Source organism: Pinus tabuliformis, chromosome 1_1 (assembly GCF_031772625.1).
Source record: "Pinus tabuliformis cultivar Carrire ecotype Pingquan chromosome 1_1, CPIR1, whole genome shotgun sequence".
Classification (NCBI taxonomy): domain Eukaryota; kingdom Viridiplantae; phylum Streptophyta; class Pinopsida; order Pinales; family Pinaceae; genus Pinus; species Pinus tabuliformis.
Genome location: NC_142297.1, coordinates 423,503,986 through 423,519,913, shown reverse-complemented (window position 1 = coordinate 423,519,913; position 15,928 = coordinate 423,503,986). Strand labels below are relative to the sequence as shown.

The 15,928-nt window shown below is 35.3% G+C and overlaps 1 protein-coding gene across 1 annotated transcript in view; it reads left to right on the top strand.

The window, feature by feature from the left end:
• Positions 1-15,928, top strand: part of LOC149213500 (Regulator of chromosome condensation (RCC1) family protein) — a 154,795-nt gene that overhangs the window by 124,656 nt on the left and 14,211 nt on the right. Inside the window, exon 11 of the mRNA XM_089389052.1 lies at positions 9,335-9,498. Within this exon, the coding sequence (XP_089245178.1) occupies positions 9,335-9,498 (164 nt within the window). The remainder of the gene's footprint in view (positions 1-9,334; positions 9,499-15,928) is intronic.

Here is a 15,928-nt window from a genome sequence, read left to right as displayed (position 1 = left end):
ACTCACGAAAGACGTATCAAAGACTTTCTACATAACAGTGCAAGTGAAAGAAATGGAAAGAAACACAGATCCCATTAATCTCACAATTCAGACCAATCCAAACCCAACTGAAGTAAGGACATACTTAGAAGTTGCAGTTTAAACGATGAAAAACCCAGGTGAAGATTTTGTGACCAACTCGATAACATCAGAACCTGAAGTAAGTCTAAATCTTGCCACAAACATGATAAGGGAAAGACAAACTCCTTATCTACATCCAAATCACAAGAGTAGACATTCCAATCAGTTTGCGTATTTGTATCTCTCAAAACAAAAACAAGAAACTTATGTTCAGAAGGATAATGAAGTGCACATAATTTAGTGCATTGATAATGATTCATCACACGTTTCTAGTGATCCAAAGATTCCACGAAGGATTAATTTAAGATGGCCAGATCCTTTCTTTGTGCGACAATTTTATATATCACTCCAAGGATCATATCAACTTGTATCAATGAAGATGACAGTCCTGAGGGGAGAAGACATTCGAAACACAAAAAAGATATCAAGCCTTTTCATCAACAAACTTTGAGGACAAAGCTTTTTGAAGAGGAAGGTAATGTTATGAATAAAATATATTAAATACAAATAACGACGATAATTGTAATAATGATTAGTTAATTAGTAACCAGTGTTGAAGAGGTATGTCTAAATGAGACATAACTTTCCATGAAGAGACACTTGCCTATTATACAAGTGGGCCCCTCATTCTTATTCATACGTTTTATATATATTCTTTTATGCTGAATGAAGATTTACATATTCCAAGTCTTTTGGAGTATTTAAGTTGAAGAACGAACTTTGTTCATTCCAATCTTGAATCCTAGTTGTTATTCTTGGACAATGTAAGTGTAATGAACACTTTTGGAAGCATTAGTGTTAAGAGGAAATGCACTGAAATGAGTCATCGTTGGGAGCCTTTCACTGTTTCAGGTAAAAAATATTTGGTTGCGAGGACAATACACAAGAAGAGAACATCCCAACAACTCCTTGCAAACATGTTAAACATAGTGCAAAAACTTTCCAGAGGTATAGGGATTTGTTTTGTTGAAGAAATATTTTGAGGCAAATTTTGGAGCAACACAAAGTTACTGGAAGGCTAAGCTAATCGTTACAAGGAATCTTGGAGTAGGTCTAATTTTTATATCACATCTTCTTCTAATTCATTCGAGGTTTTGTTGTTCTCTATTGGGGCATGATTCACTCTCACCTCTAGAAGTAAACAATGTTATTTTCAATAAGTGTTAGTTGCTTGATTGGATGATTCTCTTTTTGGAAGGCATTCTTAGTAGATTTTTTGTACGAATTCTTGTCTTCATTTGATACTAGGGTTGTATCCATTGTGCTCCACCTAGCATTACAAAACCTTAGGCCTTGAGGTACCAAGTTAAGGGAGGATATAATTCCATGTCCTTTACTCTTGTGGAAGAAGGATCATATCCTTAATCCAACAATTTGCAACCATTTTATTTACAAAATTATATCTTAAAATTTCTTGTAATTTTTGTAAATCTGTAGTTGGTATAAAATATAAAACCTTAAAAATTTTATACATTTCAAAAAATCAAATTAGTTCCTATAAAAATTCAAAAAATATTTCAATAGTAAATATCTTAACTTAATTGTGGTTTGCATTGCAATTATTGACTTATTCATTGGTAAAATTGTGATTTTTTTATGCAAGTTCTATTGCAGTAACTGTAGTTAATTCTTCTACCCGTAAAAGTAATTATGAAGTTTGTTGCTATGACAACAACGAATCAATCACACTACAATTTTCAGGAATAAAATATTGCGGAAAATAAAAGCGCTGTGTTGTTGCACAAAATGTCTAGGCACTGCGACAACGACTCAATTTGGGGGCTATGACACTGATCCCCAATCTCCCTGCTTGAGCTGTCTCCCAATAGTAGACTGAGGGGGCTAGACCCTATGGAAATGGAATGAAGGAAGATTAGTTGGGAACCAACGAATCTTGGAGACACAGTTAAGCAACAAATGCTGTTTAGATTACACAAAGTTTTGAAGGATTCAATTCGATTTAAGGAAAATGATACTAGTGCTTTGTGGAGTCAACTATCTTGCGAAGGAAATAAGACCAGTGATGGATGGAAACTGTTGCTAAATGATTTTGACTATATTATATGCAAATGAAAAACTTAAAACTATGTGAAATGTAGGGACTTGGTTAATTTTAGTTAAGTGCTTGTTCTAAGTTTGATCCCTTAATGTTTCTAGCGACCAAGCTTATGCTTGGAAGTGAAATTTTAATGTGCAAGTACTAGTTTAGTGTGCGAATGCAAAGTGAAATGATGTGATAGCAAGAGGAGGGCCTAAAATATGAGTTATTTTGAGTTATGTTGTGAGTGTTTTTTAACTTAAGGCTCAGGAAATCGATCTTAATGTGGGAACAAATACTTATACCAGCGACGCAAAATATGAAGTCTGCACCAGTAATTACTGAAAACATAACAGGAAACCAATGTAAAATGTTGGAAATAAAACACTTTACATTCAGAAATGCATTTGTATGAGGTACTCAATCAAAGATCATTAGATGCATAAGTAAAACTAAATTAGTCTTACTTGAGTGAGCATGTAAAACCAAATGTACTTCAGGAATTAAATTAAGTGCTTAAACTCAATTCACAACAATTAGCTGCAAAGTTTGAAATATCAGTTCTAACAATCTGCTCTAAATGACAATGCCAACAATTTATTTTAAACCAGTGATCCTATAACCATTCAAGATTTAGATTTTTTCTGTGTAACAACAAAAACTGCACATGACAAACTGATACCTAACAATTAAGAAAATTTCTGAGTTTAACTGTTTCCAATCAGTGATGCATTTGATCTTAAAACTCAGAAATAAATTACTGTAAAAGTAGTGAAATAATATTTAGAAATTTGTCAATTGGCATGCAAAGGTTTTTGAAAATAATTCTGTCTCAAATGTACTGCAGTGAAAGATGCAAATTAAATTTGTTGTTAAACTTTAGCTAACTGAAACTCTATGCCAATATTAGTCTTGCTTTCAATTAGATCAATGAAATGAAGTAAGGGTTTAGAGGATGTGCACTAGTCAGCCCTTAGGGGCTTCAAAAAACTTGAAGATGAGTTGCCCAAACCACTGAGGATCTTTAGATCCAAATGCCAACTTAATAACTTTTTTGCCAAATTTTTTGTTAAATTTTTTATAAATCTTTTTAAGGTAATTTTGAGTGAAAATTTATGGTGAGGGAGGGTGAAGGAAGAGAGGCTTTAGGGTGAGGGTTGAGAAAGACTGTCGGAGGCGAGAGATGGAGGTGCGAGAGGCTGAGAAGGAGAGGGGAGGTCGAGGATAAGGGAGGAGATGCAGTGAGAAGGGAGGCCGAGAAAAGGAAGAGCGAGGCTGAGAAGAGAAAGATGAGGCCCAAGAAGGGAGGTCGAGAGGAGGAGGTTGTAAGGTAGGCCGAGAGGGAGAGTCGAGGAAAGGGAGAGCAGGGGAGATAGGAGGAGGCCGAGAGGAGATGAAAGAACCCGAGAAAGGAGGAGTTGGAGATGGCCAACGCAGGGCCTCTAGACCCTAAAAAAAATTATCCCTCAATCTTTTGCTAGACTTGCAGCACTGAGATTGAAATCTTGTGAATCTACCTTCTGAATATTTACGTTGACCTGCAAATAAAATGGAGATCAAATCTTGCCCACTAGGGCCTAGATCTGTCTCCAAAATCCACAAAACTTGTCGGCAATCCTCAGATACGTTCCTTTAGAAACAAAAGATAGAAAACCCCAAAACATGTATATACAAAAATATGAAATATGAAAAACCCTAATAAATTAGAAAATTTGATATTCACAAATCTACAATAATATTCTACAGATCCAGCAGATCTACAGATCAAAGCCTTCTATTAGCCAAATTTAAACAATTTTGCTCAAATTTATAAATGAACTGGAAATTTTAAAGAGGCACAAGCCCATAAAACCTTGCCAATAAAATATTTTGTAAGATGACTTCAGAAATTAAAAACAATAGGCTCTTTAGATTCTGTGACCTGAGAGGCAATTGTTCCAACTGAGGACTTGCCCAAATGCCCAAATCATGAATAATAACTTCTGCAAAACTTAACTCTAATTGTTAGATTAATATAGATTCAAAATAATAATAAAATCATCTATAAATAGAGATACTTGCTATTTGTATCAAATAAAAAATGATATTTAAAAAAACACAAAAATGTGTGCAAGATACCTGTGCACAAATCAATCCTCAAAGGCTATTCTGTAACAAATACAAATAAAGACATCAGAGTATTAAGAGCAGTATTACCACATAAATCTGAAAGACGAACACCACGGTCTGAAACCCCAAAGTCTTTGCGTTTTATTAACCAAAAAAAAATTGCAAGAGCTTTCTAGAGCAAGTACACGATTCAATGATCAAATCCAAATAATGGAGAGAGATCTCTAATTTATAAGTAAATTCTCCAATAGCAAGATGGCTTGATCCTCGTCAAAGTAATTTCGACTGTTGATGAAAATCAAATGATCTTTTAATCATCACCGTCAAAATTAAGTTACTTTTTGAGGAAATTCAAATTTTAGCTTTATTTTCCTTCTACTTAACTCAAAAATGATTGTTTTGAGTTAATTACCTCAAAAAATTGACTTTGACTTAACTACTAATTTTCAATTTTCCCTTGGCCAGGGACTTCCAAAAATTAAAAACTTTAAAACCCACGAATTTTAAAAGTTGGATAATTTAATTTTTCTTAAGACTTGAATTAATTAAATTTCCAGCTTGACATTTTTAATTGATTTTAGTCGGAAAATTTAGTTAATTGACTCGTGAGGGGATAAATAATTTTTCCAACCCTCTAATATTTAGTCATGGTGTCTAATTATGAGGGACCATGCAGTAAATATGTTTTACATCAAGATATTACAATTTAATACATGAAGGAGGAACCCCTGTTCGTTATAGATCCTCAACATTTACCCATATCTGCGACACAAAATATGATTTAGTAGACTAAGTGACTTGTAATAAAATAATCTAACCAAATAGCTAGAATTATTCCCAAGTCACTTTTATAGATTCTCGATAAATAACACTAGGACTCATCTAAGAACTTGATGACAAAATCCACCCTAGCTTTGGGGTGAGGCTGGAGGGAAAAACTTTGTCGATCGTCTGTGTTTAGATAAACACATGAATCGGTGAGACAAATAACCTCATATGATAGAAATCACCATCAGAAAATTAAATTTACCTAGGTTGTTACATACAAACATGGTCATACTGAAATTATTTACATTTTACATATGTAGAATGGGCTGGCATATTCATAAAACTGCCAACTAATGATGAAGCCTGAATAGCACAGACACTCGAACATGATGGATCACATATGCAGAATGGGTTGACATATTCATAAAACTGTCCACTGATGATGAAGCCTGAATAGCATAGACAATCAAACATGATGGATAAATTTTGCGAAAAGAGGTGTACTGTTATGGGGTTGTTGACACAGAACGGTCAACATATTGGAAATTGAGAAATTCTTGCACACAGAAATTGTGACACCGTTATTTTCGACAAAAGTCCTCCGAAAAACCCAATGTGGGAAAACTGACTGCAACAGCGGAGGGTTTATATTATTATTATGCAACAAAAATTTGGAGTACAATAGAAATGTTGCAACAATGGCGATTCTACACGAGAAAAACTGTCAAAAATATACTGAGGGATTTTACACTCTCTCTAAATATCTCTAGCACTTGAATGCCTTTGAAAAGCAAGTCGTCCACCTATTTTGGGTAGGCCCTACGTCAACCTAGCACAAACATTCACATGGTTGGCTTGGAACTGCTGCCAATCTAGCCATCTTGCCCGCTGGTGAGTGGGAAAATGCTTCTTCGGTCCTCTGGAAAATCTTCTTGGCCTTTGGAATTGAAAATGACCTCCCGTTCAACGAAATTAAATTGCCCTGTTGAAGTAATTGTACAGTCCCTACGTTGCTTCCTTGAGGAAAATATTTGGCCTCCTCTTTCCGACTCGTCGAGAATGGAAAACTTCCTTTTGATCACTGCAGACCTTTCTTGCCACCTGCTACTTGCCTCCTGGCTCGATCTCCATTGCTGAATCACTCCTACAACTAGGAATTCGAATTGCCTGGGCAACTGAGTATCTGCACTGTTGTGTTCTCCATCTATGCATCAACCCTTGTTATAATCTCTAGCTGGGACCAACGACCATGATTAAAACGTAATTGATGGTTGAGATATTCTCGAAGTCGATCTATGTGAGTTTCTAGATGATTCACACCTTTCTCAATTAATTCCTATTGATTAACCACGTTTCCTAAGTTAAACTTATGAAATTTTTAATTATGGTCAATTAATTTAATTGAGTCATCTTTAGGTGGAATTTCCAAAAACAATTTTCGGGTTTTGGAAAAATCCTGTTTTTTAGCTTCTCCACAAAGTCTCAAGATTAGAACACCATCATGCTACAAAAACTAACAATATTCAACACAAAATTTGCAATTTTGGGAAGCCCTAAGCCCTAATGTTGTACAACCCCCTCCAATGTGCTCTATATTCCTGTACTAGCTGCATTTCCAAGTGTTTGGAAACTAATCACAGGTGATGGAATACATGAATATTAAGATAAAATATTTTGTATCCATTCAAATTGATCTAAAGAGGTTCTTTATTGATTAATCATTATTCTTGGATCAAATACTGATTGTCCTAAAGGATTTGCAGGTTTGATTATTATTTATGTTCAAGTCAATTTTAAGCCCTCACGGTTGTGGGCTTATTTCTGGGCAGGTGTATTACTGATTTAATATCTATCGAACTACTTGTCCAAAGTTAGTGTTCTTGTATTCATTGGAATGTTGTTTGATAGTACTAACATCTGCAACAAAGTCCCTTGAGGTTTACTAAAGGCTATTTTTAGGTCCTTGAAGTGGCCCTATGCTTCCAGGTGTATGGCACTCCTTAGAAATATTAAAGTTACATGTCGGAACAACATGTGTTTGTTCTTCTTACAATGATATAGAACAATAATGGTAGAAGTGTCCTCAGACACACAACTTTATTAATCAGAAAAGGAATTACATATTGATTTGGAAAGAGTTTACACACACACTCCAAACACTCTTGCAATCAAGAGAATGAATTATATATAAGCTTAATTTCCTAACCATATTCTAGTTATCGACTACTTATTTAATTGACAAGTGTCCATTTACAATAAATGCCATTCTAACCAATCTACTAACTCTACTCCTAAATTGCAGCCTAAGATACGACATTATTCTAGATGTCATATCTTTTACAACAATATTCTATTTCTAAGTGTCTCCAATATTTAATTAAATATTCTAAATAAATAAATATTCTATCCTAACTTTGTGAACTATGAATTTTGTGTTTTGGATCATCTAACATTCTATTTATGGTATGAAGCTTTGATACTCAATAGTAGTGATTTCAAGCTACTTTTCTTAGCATATTGAGAAATTTCTCATCGCTGGTCTGCGATATTACGTCACTGTGATAACATAAATCAAATCAGAATTTGGTCATTTGACTAAGTCCTACTTCTTCCATATATTCCATATAGGCACTAGTCTAGTTATTTGTTCGTTGAGTTGTTGTCTGTAGGGATACCATTTGTGGAATTAAGTCTGAGTTGGTCTAAAGCTAGAGAAGTACATTGAGGCAATAGTGGGAATATTTCTAATGGTACTTATTGTGTAGCAGTCTTGGTCAAACCTTGCAAACATTGCTAATTTGAGCAGTAACAAATAGTACGAGGTTGGACAAAGTTATTGGATCGGTTAAAATAATTCAAATCAACCCATGTGTCCAAAGTACTTCGTGGGTCCCCATGTGTCTTACCATGCATTTTGGTTATGTGATTAGTGCAGTGTATCTCGACTTCTCTGTGCTTGAAAATATCCAGGAAAGAGAGGAACTTTGACATCCAACCTCTAAGATTAAGCATATTTTCCTTGCTTTAAGTAACATATGGATCCTTGGCCTTGTTCCTCTCCTTTAATTTACATTCGATCTCATCTTTCTAGTAATTCCATTGTAGGTCCAAGTAAGTTGTGTTTCAATTCATTTATATCAGATCCTTTTAACATTATTTTGATGTGGGTTGCAAGTCCTACATATCGTAGAGAATACAATAATGGTTGTGGTAGTGACAATTTTCCATGATTGTGGGCCAATGATGATTGTGGTTGCATCTGATTGAGATATATAACACTAGTTGAGCTTCCAACATCATCTCTTGCAAGAAAACAATACTTGCTACCATTAACATGCCATGGAATTAAAATTTTCGTGCACGGATTTGTCTTATTGAAAGGAATTATCATGTCTTCATGGTGTTCATTACTACCCTAGAGGGGTAGTGTCCAGGGTAGTAAGATATATTGATGAGTAATGGTGATGCATAGTATGTAAATTAATATTGGTTATTTGCATGCTAGGCTCATGTGGAATTGTGCTTCTCCCCTAATGTTGGTTGTTGAAGGCAACATGTGATAATTACTTCATTTGTGCTTAAATGTCGTTGATGAAGATGAATTCTCTTATTTGCTTTTTAATTGTCCTGAAGATTAATATTTGCAGTGAACATGATAGCAATATATATGACAAAAATTTTCCCAACAAATATTGCTCATTGACAAGGTTTAGCGGAAGGGATATAGGATGGAAGAGTTTTAGAGTATAGAGTTCTTTTGATTATCATGAAGTTGCCTATCGTTCTCACTTTATACATGTTTCTTGCTTTATATTATCTGAAAACCATGATTACAAGCTCGTTGAGTTTTTAACCTTTCTTTTATTTTCGACTTCGAACCCAAGTTATCTATAGATATTGTTAAATTTGGTTTGTTGGTGGTAAGTCTCGTACACATTGTACTAACTGTGCTTTTTTATTTTGAGGCTTTGTGGATGAAAGACAAACTAGTTTGTCTCTAATTTAGTTTTAGTTTATCCTCTTTAAGCTAAGAAGTTTGAATACAAATTGTCTGGCCATTTTGGTCACTAATTACTACATTTTGGATCAATTGGCTTGGAAAATGTTTTGGTAAGGCATTTGATCATCTAGTCTTGCATATATGTTGTAAATTTATGAATATTTGTTTAGTAGCATTAAATTTTGTATTTTCTTGTTTTTTTGCTTTTAGTAATGGTTTTGTTATACATTTTTATTGTGTATTTGTTTAGAATTCTTTATCATTTTATTTGGAACTCATAATTGGTGTATTTTATGCAGGAGGTGGTCAACTTTACATGTGGGGTAAAGTGAAGCCAACATCTGATAATTGGATGTACCCAAAACCTGTTTTTGATTTAAGGTATTTTATCAAATTTATTTATTGTGGCATTTGCTATTTCATTGTTCTTGATAGTATTCGTAATCTACTTAATACTGCAAATGTATTTTTATTTAGTTAGTTGCTTCATGTTTATGTTTTGTTAGCACTTGATTTTATAAGTTATAATGGCTTTCATGTGGTTTGGAAGGTGATGAGGATCAGGACTGAATATATATTTTGCTTTAGCATAAAGCATATTTAAAAAATCTACTCATATATAAAACAAAATTTACAAACAAGATAGAAGTTTGTCCAATGTTTAATTGAAATCACAAAGCTTTTCAAGTCATTCAAATTGTTGACAGAAGGAAAAAAGAGTTTGAAACAACCTTCAAATGGACATGCCAATAGGGATTGCAGACACAAGCACAAATGTTAGGATTGGTGTTAATTTTAGTTAACAAAGGTAATTACTTCAATGTTCCTTTAGCAACCCAATGACAATTTCCAATTTAGATTTCCAACAGTAATCACACTAACCAATAATCACATTGGCAGTAAAAGTGAAGATAAAACAATATGCAAAAGACAAGCCAAGGCTAGAGAACACCAGATTTGGCACATGCCAAGGAAAATACCCAAGATGGGGAAAACTCTTTGATCAAGTCTTCTTATTATTTTATCAAATGTTCAATAGAGAGAGAGTACAAAAGTCAAATTGACTTGCCAAATTCAAAGTCAAAACAACACGGTCAAAATCTGCAGTCAACTGTAGTCAAATCAACCCTAACTAGAAAGTCAAAGATGGTAAAAGTAACAATAAACTGTCATCAAAACAACTCGGTCTTCCGCAGTGAAACTTAGCGTGATTAGGAGGTCAAAGTCAGCGCAAAATATTGACAAAGTCGACAATCAGACTTGGTCAAATTGCTGTTTTGAAATTTGTTGTGCCAAAAGAGTTGGCTTGCCAAAAAAAGATAATCTCCCAAAAAAATCAAAGTCAAACACTCATTTGAAGGTCAAAGTCAACCCTGGTCAACGCCGTGAAACTATAGAATTTTCTCCGATTTTCGGCTCTGCAATTTAGCTCTGAGATTTGTCCTCCTACGTGTGAGAGAATGCGCAATGTTGTATGGACTAATGGGAGGAGAGAGAGTGTGTGAGTGATGATGATGTCAAATGAGGTGAGAGGACACTTGTGTTTATACAAGTTGTTGAGGGTGAAGAGACATGTCTATTAGGCTTCATGAGCATACATGATGATGTGGCCGACCTTGACAATTTACTCATGAGTGGGCATAAATTCAAAATCACACTTTTGCTTGTCCAAATTAGATATTCTTTAGATCAATTTTGGTCATCTCTAAAAGAGGCGTTCAATGCAATGATCATCTGTATCAGTGTTGCACGAAGCGCCCCCCCCACCATGGTTCCAAGCCCCGAAGCGCGTCCTGTACCGAAGCACTTAGGAAGCTTGGCAGGAAGCGGCGTTTCCAAATTCGGAAGCGCCACTTCGGCTTTCTCAGCCGCTTCTCGGAAAATTGGAAACGTTGTACGGAAGCGTCAAAGTGCGCTTCGTACGTCGCTTCGGGCGTCGGAAGCATGGCGCTTCGTAGGAGGAAGCGTACGCTTCCAGAAAAGTTTCCGGAAAAGCGTTTAGAAAGTCGTTTTTTTTCAATTTTTTTTTTTAATTTTCGGTGAGTTTGCTTGTTGGGGGTGGGTCCACCTTGGGTTAGGGTGACGAATGAAGGCAAAAAAAATATAAATATAGCAGATGATCCTTCATGGTAATGTTAAATTGTTAAAGTAAAAGTGACATTCTCCTTTATTTTTCATTTTCATCCTTTTACTTAAATTTTTAACATTACCATGAAATGACTCAGGATGTTTGAGAGTGGTTCCAACCTCATTGGACTTCATATGGAGAAAATAGAATTTCATATCCTATTCAAAATTCAACAGACTTAACAATTTTCAGGAATTTAGGATCAATGGGATTTTGGCATTTCATTAGATTATATCAAGTATGAAGGTATGCGATTAGCATTTAATCAAGAGCACCAAGCCCTATATGTACCCTAGTGTTGGTGGTGTTAATTGTTGAACTCCTTTGTCACGCGGCACGCCGTTAGCAAAAAATTACCTTTCAATCAAGTCAAAATCATCGATCAAACATGTTAAGCTTTTTCTACCATATTTTAAGTCTTGAATTAGGTAGTTTGATCAAAATTGGGCAATGTTGACTAATATCCCTAGACAATTGAGGTAGAGGCAAAGGCTAGACAAGAGGAGAAGAATCTAGATTCTAGATCATTAATGTACAATGGATGTTATATCTATCTTGATTTATGCAAAAATATCGATGTTTTCATGTCTTCTACAATTAATTTGGTATTTGGGATGTTTGTTTTGAGTATAAATGCAAATATATATATATATATATATATATATATATATATATATATATATATATATATATATATAGCAGACGCTTCCGCGGACGCTTCGCTTCCTAGATTTTTGGAAAATGACGCTTCGGCGTCCCCGCTTCCAAAAAACGCTTCCGCTTCGTGCAACATTGATCTGTATCAAATGAGTTGCCCAAAGTGGAATTTGGCCCTAGTTGCCAATTTTAACACTCCCTCTCAACTTGGGGAATTCCACCTCCAAATATATCCATCATCATCGATTATCATGCCATCATGTCGTCATGCACCATCTTTGTATCTCATCTCATCTTCGCTTTGTTGAACATTGATATGAATAATGAATAAGCATCGAGCTAGAGTGAGTCACAAGACCTTGCTACTCTCCATTGACAAAAGTCATTGTAGAACTGCAATCAAATTTGATCTTGAATGATCAAGCTGTTGAACAACATGCATCCTAGACATAGGGAGTACAATAGTACTCAATGCGTCCGTCTGTAGTGCTATGCTCCCTATCCTCTTTTCCGAACTCATTGGCGAGATGAGAGGTACTTCCCATGAGTCCCAAACTACATGGGTAAGATGTATGTTGGGGCATCTATAGGAGAAGGTGAACCACTCATTCTGCTCATATGCCACATGACAAGGTGAACCACTCACCCTACACACGTGTCATCAATGGTAGGGGAAGGTGAACCACTCACCCTACCCACATGTCAACCATCATGGGGTATCACAGGGGAAGGTGAACCATCACCTTGTAACAGTGCACCTATAGGGGAAGGTGAACCACTCACCCTGTACACAGCACACCTATGGGGGAAGGTGAACCACTTACCCTGTACACAACAAACCTATAGGGGAAGGTTAACCAGTCACTCTATGGTCACTCATAGCTCCAATAAGTACCCTAAGCCCCCAGGAGCCCCTATAGCTTAGTGTTCAACTCAAGCGGGACCCTCATGGGAGGGTCTTGCCATGACTCCAAATCTCTCTCGGAAGGCTAAGAACTTGACCATCCCTAAGGGCTTCGTGGGGATGTTTGTGACCTGTTCATCAACCGTGATGTGTTGGAGAATTATTGCTCCTCGTTTTACCATGTTCCGGATAAAGTGGTACCAAATATCAATGCGCTTGGAGCGGTCGTGGAACACAAGATTCTTTGAAAGGCGAACCCCACTCTGGTTGTCACAAAAGACCATAGTGGTATCCAACACGTGGCAAAATAGCTCACTAAAGAGCTTCCTCAACCAAACAACCTCACAACAGGCCATGTTAGTTGCAATGCATTCGGCCTCCACGATGCTTATAGCAACCGTTTTTTGATTCATGCTCATCCAAGAAATCGAAGCAGACCCTAAAGAGAAAAAAACATCCTGATGTGCTATTTCGATTCACCAGAATGCCAACCTAGACAACATCAGTATATCCATGTAGTCTCAAATTCCCGATAGTGTATCTTAGTCCATAGTTGATTCTGCCATGAAGATATCTCAAGAGATTCTTGCAGTCCACCATCCCACATCTCTCGAATAGTTTCACAATGTCCTTTCCTTGAGAAAGGAAAATCTCACCTAGCTTTTGCTAGATATTATAATTTAAATTATAAATTGTTGTAGACTGATAATAAAACACCAGATAAATTCTAAATGTAATATATATATATATATATATATATATATATATATTGATAAAAATTGAATGATGTTTACAAGGCTGAGGTGGTGCTCCTTAAATAGGAGTTGTCTGGCCATGCCTATTCAGAGAGACATGTCCCTTGGGGACTAATGTCTCTTCATTTAACTAATTATTTGCTAATTAATTGATTATAATTAATAATTTATTTATTTAAATAATATTTTAATATTTTATTTAATTGTTATGACTTTAAGTTCATAACATTGCCTTCCCCTTAAAATGCTTTGTCCTCAAATCATAGGTAGGCTTGGGTGTTGATGCATGAAACGTTCTGATTCCCAAGACGAATCCTCCTTTGGTAACCTATTCCATTTGATGAGGTATTCCTTTATTGTCTTAAATCGTAAAACCTTTTCTCGGGTAGCGAGTATACCTTCAGGTTCAAGGATTATTCTTTGGGTAGCGAGTATACCCTAATATGCTTCCTAGCCATATACTAGGCTTATTCGGATTGTCGCCCATCTGGGCAATGGGTTAGGTGAATTTCGATGTGTTGGATCCTTACAACTTATGGTAAGTGTGTCTCTCCCAAGTGATTCGATGCAGGTGTTTGACTCCTTTAGAATTAGGCTATAATCCAACGACATATTGTTTCACTTTCTTAAATTGTTCGTCCATAATTTCTCTGTTTCTTTGCATAAATTTAGGTAGAAGTAGAAGTAAATATGTTGTCCATTCTTTATATTTCAGTAATTAAACATATTTAGCAATCATTACAACCCATCATAATTTATTCAGTTCTTAGGTAGAAGTAGAAGTAGAAGTAAATATGTTGTACATTCTTTATATTTCAGTAATTAAACATATTTAGCAATTATTACAACTCATAATAATTTATTCAGTTCTTAGCATAAATTTTGGGAGTAAAAGTAAATATGTTATACATAAAGATTTTAACAACCCCAAAAATTAAAACTCCATTGAGGTCTTTCTCTAGCAAAGCTCTGATACCATGTTGATTTTCTAGTGCTAATTAGACATAATTTTTTGCAACTGATAATTACTTCGAGATATATGTGACATTACTTTAGCACATCCCAGAACGACATTAAGCAATTACACAAAAAATTCAACTTCTTCGAAACATCAACCTCTTCCTCAGATTACTTCCCACCTATGAGAGAGACAAAGATGTGAGTGATGAGTGAGTGAGTAAATGAGAAGTTCAAGTGTCTTTCTATAGTGATATTAGGGTGCGCAAAGATGCATGTCTCTTTGCAAATTAAATTTAAAATTAAATTAAATTTTCTTTGTAACGAACAAGGTTTGTGTACAAGTAATTGTAAATTGAAGTATATAATGAATTGATATGAGATGATTACAAATGAGGGTGAGGGCTTGCTTATATACCTATGAAAATACCTCTTCAACAATGGTCATATCCTTAAGGGCATACCTCTTCGTTAATTAATCATGATTTATTTTTAATAATGTTTACATTATTTTATATATATTTTATTCATAACATTCTTTTTTCTAATTTAAAATTTAATTTTCCTTTCTTTTAATTTATGTAGCTGGGGACTATTTTCTGCAGGCACAAAAAAAATCAAACGGCGATGGTAGCCTTGTTGGAAAAGTGTAACTAGGTGCGGTCTTCATAATGACATGTAACTATGATTTTTGTTAATGATGTAAAGAAGAAAAAAAACTATTATTATGCCTTGCTTCATGGGTTTCATGAGCAAGAAGTTTTATTTTTAGATAAGCGCATTGAGAGATTTAGGATTTGTCATAAAAGTCATATAGAGTCAATGTCATGTATTAAGAATGAATACGAGTCAATAAGATTGTGAAATAACCCTCCAACAACAAGCACAATTCCTCCTCTTCTATGTCGACTTTAAGATGGATTAACAACACTCATGTTGGCTCACTATTTGAAGACACAACCTTGCATAAAGACATGTTGGCTTATTTATAGGACAATCACTATAAGTAGGCATGTGGGCTCTTTGCATTTCCACGTTTCAACATTTGTATCTCTCTGAATTTGGGTGAACAAAACAATGATAATTTCAAATCACAGTTCAGATGTCAACGAAGAGGCTCAGATAGATAAGGAAGGGACAATGAGGATTTGGTTTTGGCTTATCACAGAAAACAAAAGTTTAGATTTTTTGAGTGAAGGTTTCAGTACTACAATATCCCGAACAAGGACATCTATACTCCAATCTGATGCTAGAGAAGACTATAGTTTGGTGATCCAAGGAGGCTATAGTTCGGATCTCTCTAATGTACGAATAATATTACAGGTAAGAGGAGTTTGGATCTTTCTGAATTCGATGGCAAAGAGCAGAGAGTAAGGCCTCTGTTATATGACAACAAGGAGATCTCAGAGTATAGGAAATCTCAATATGAAGACAGTGATAAGATCTCAGTGATGATACAAAGGTCGAAGTGGAAGGTCAAGAGGATTTGTGT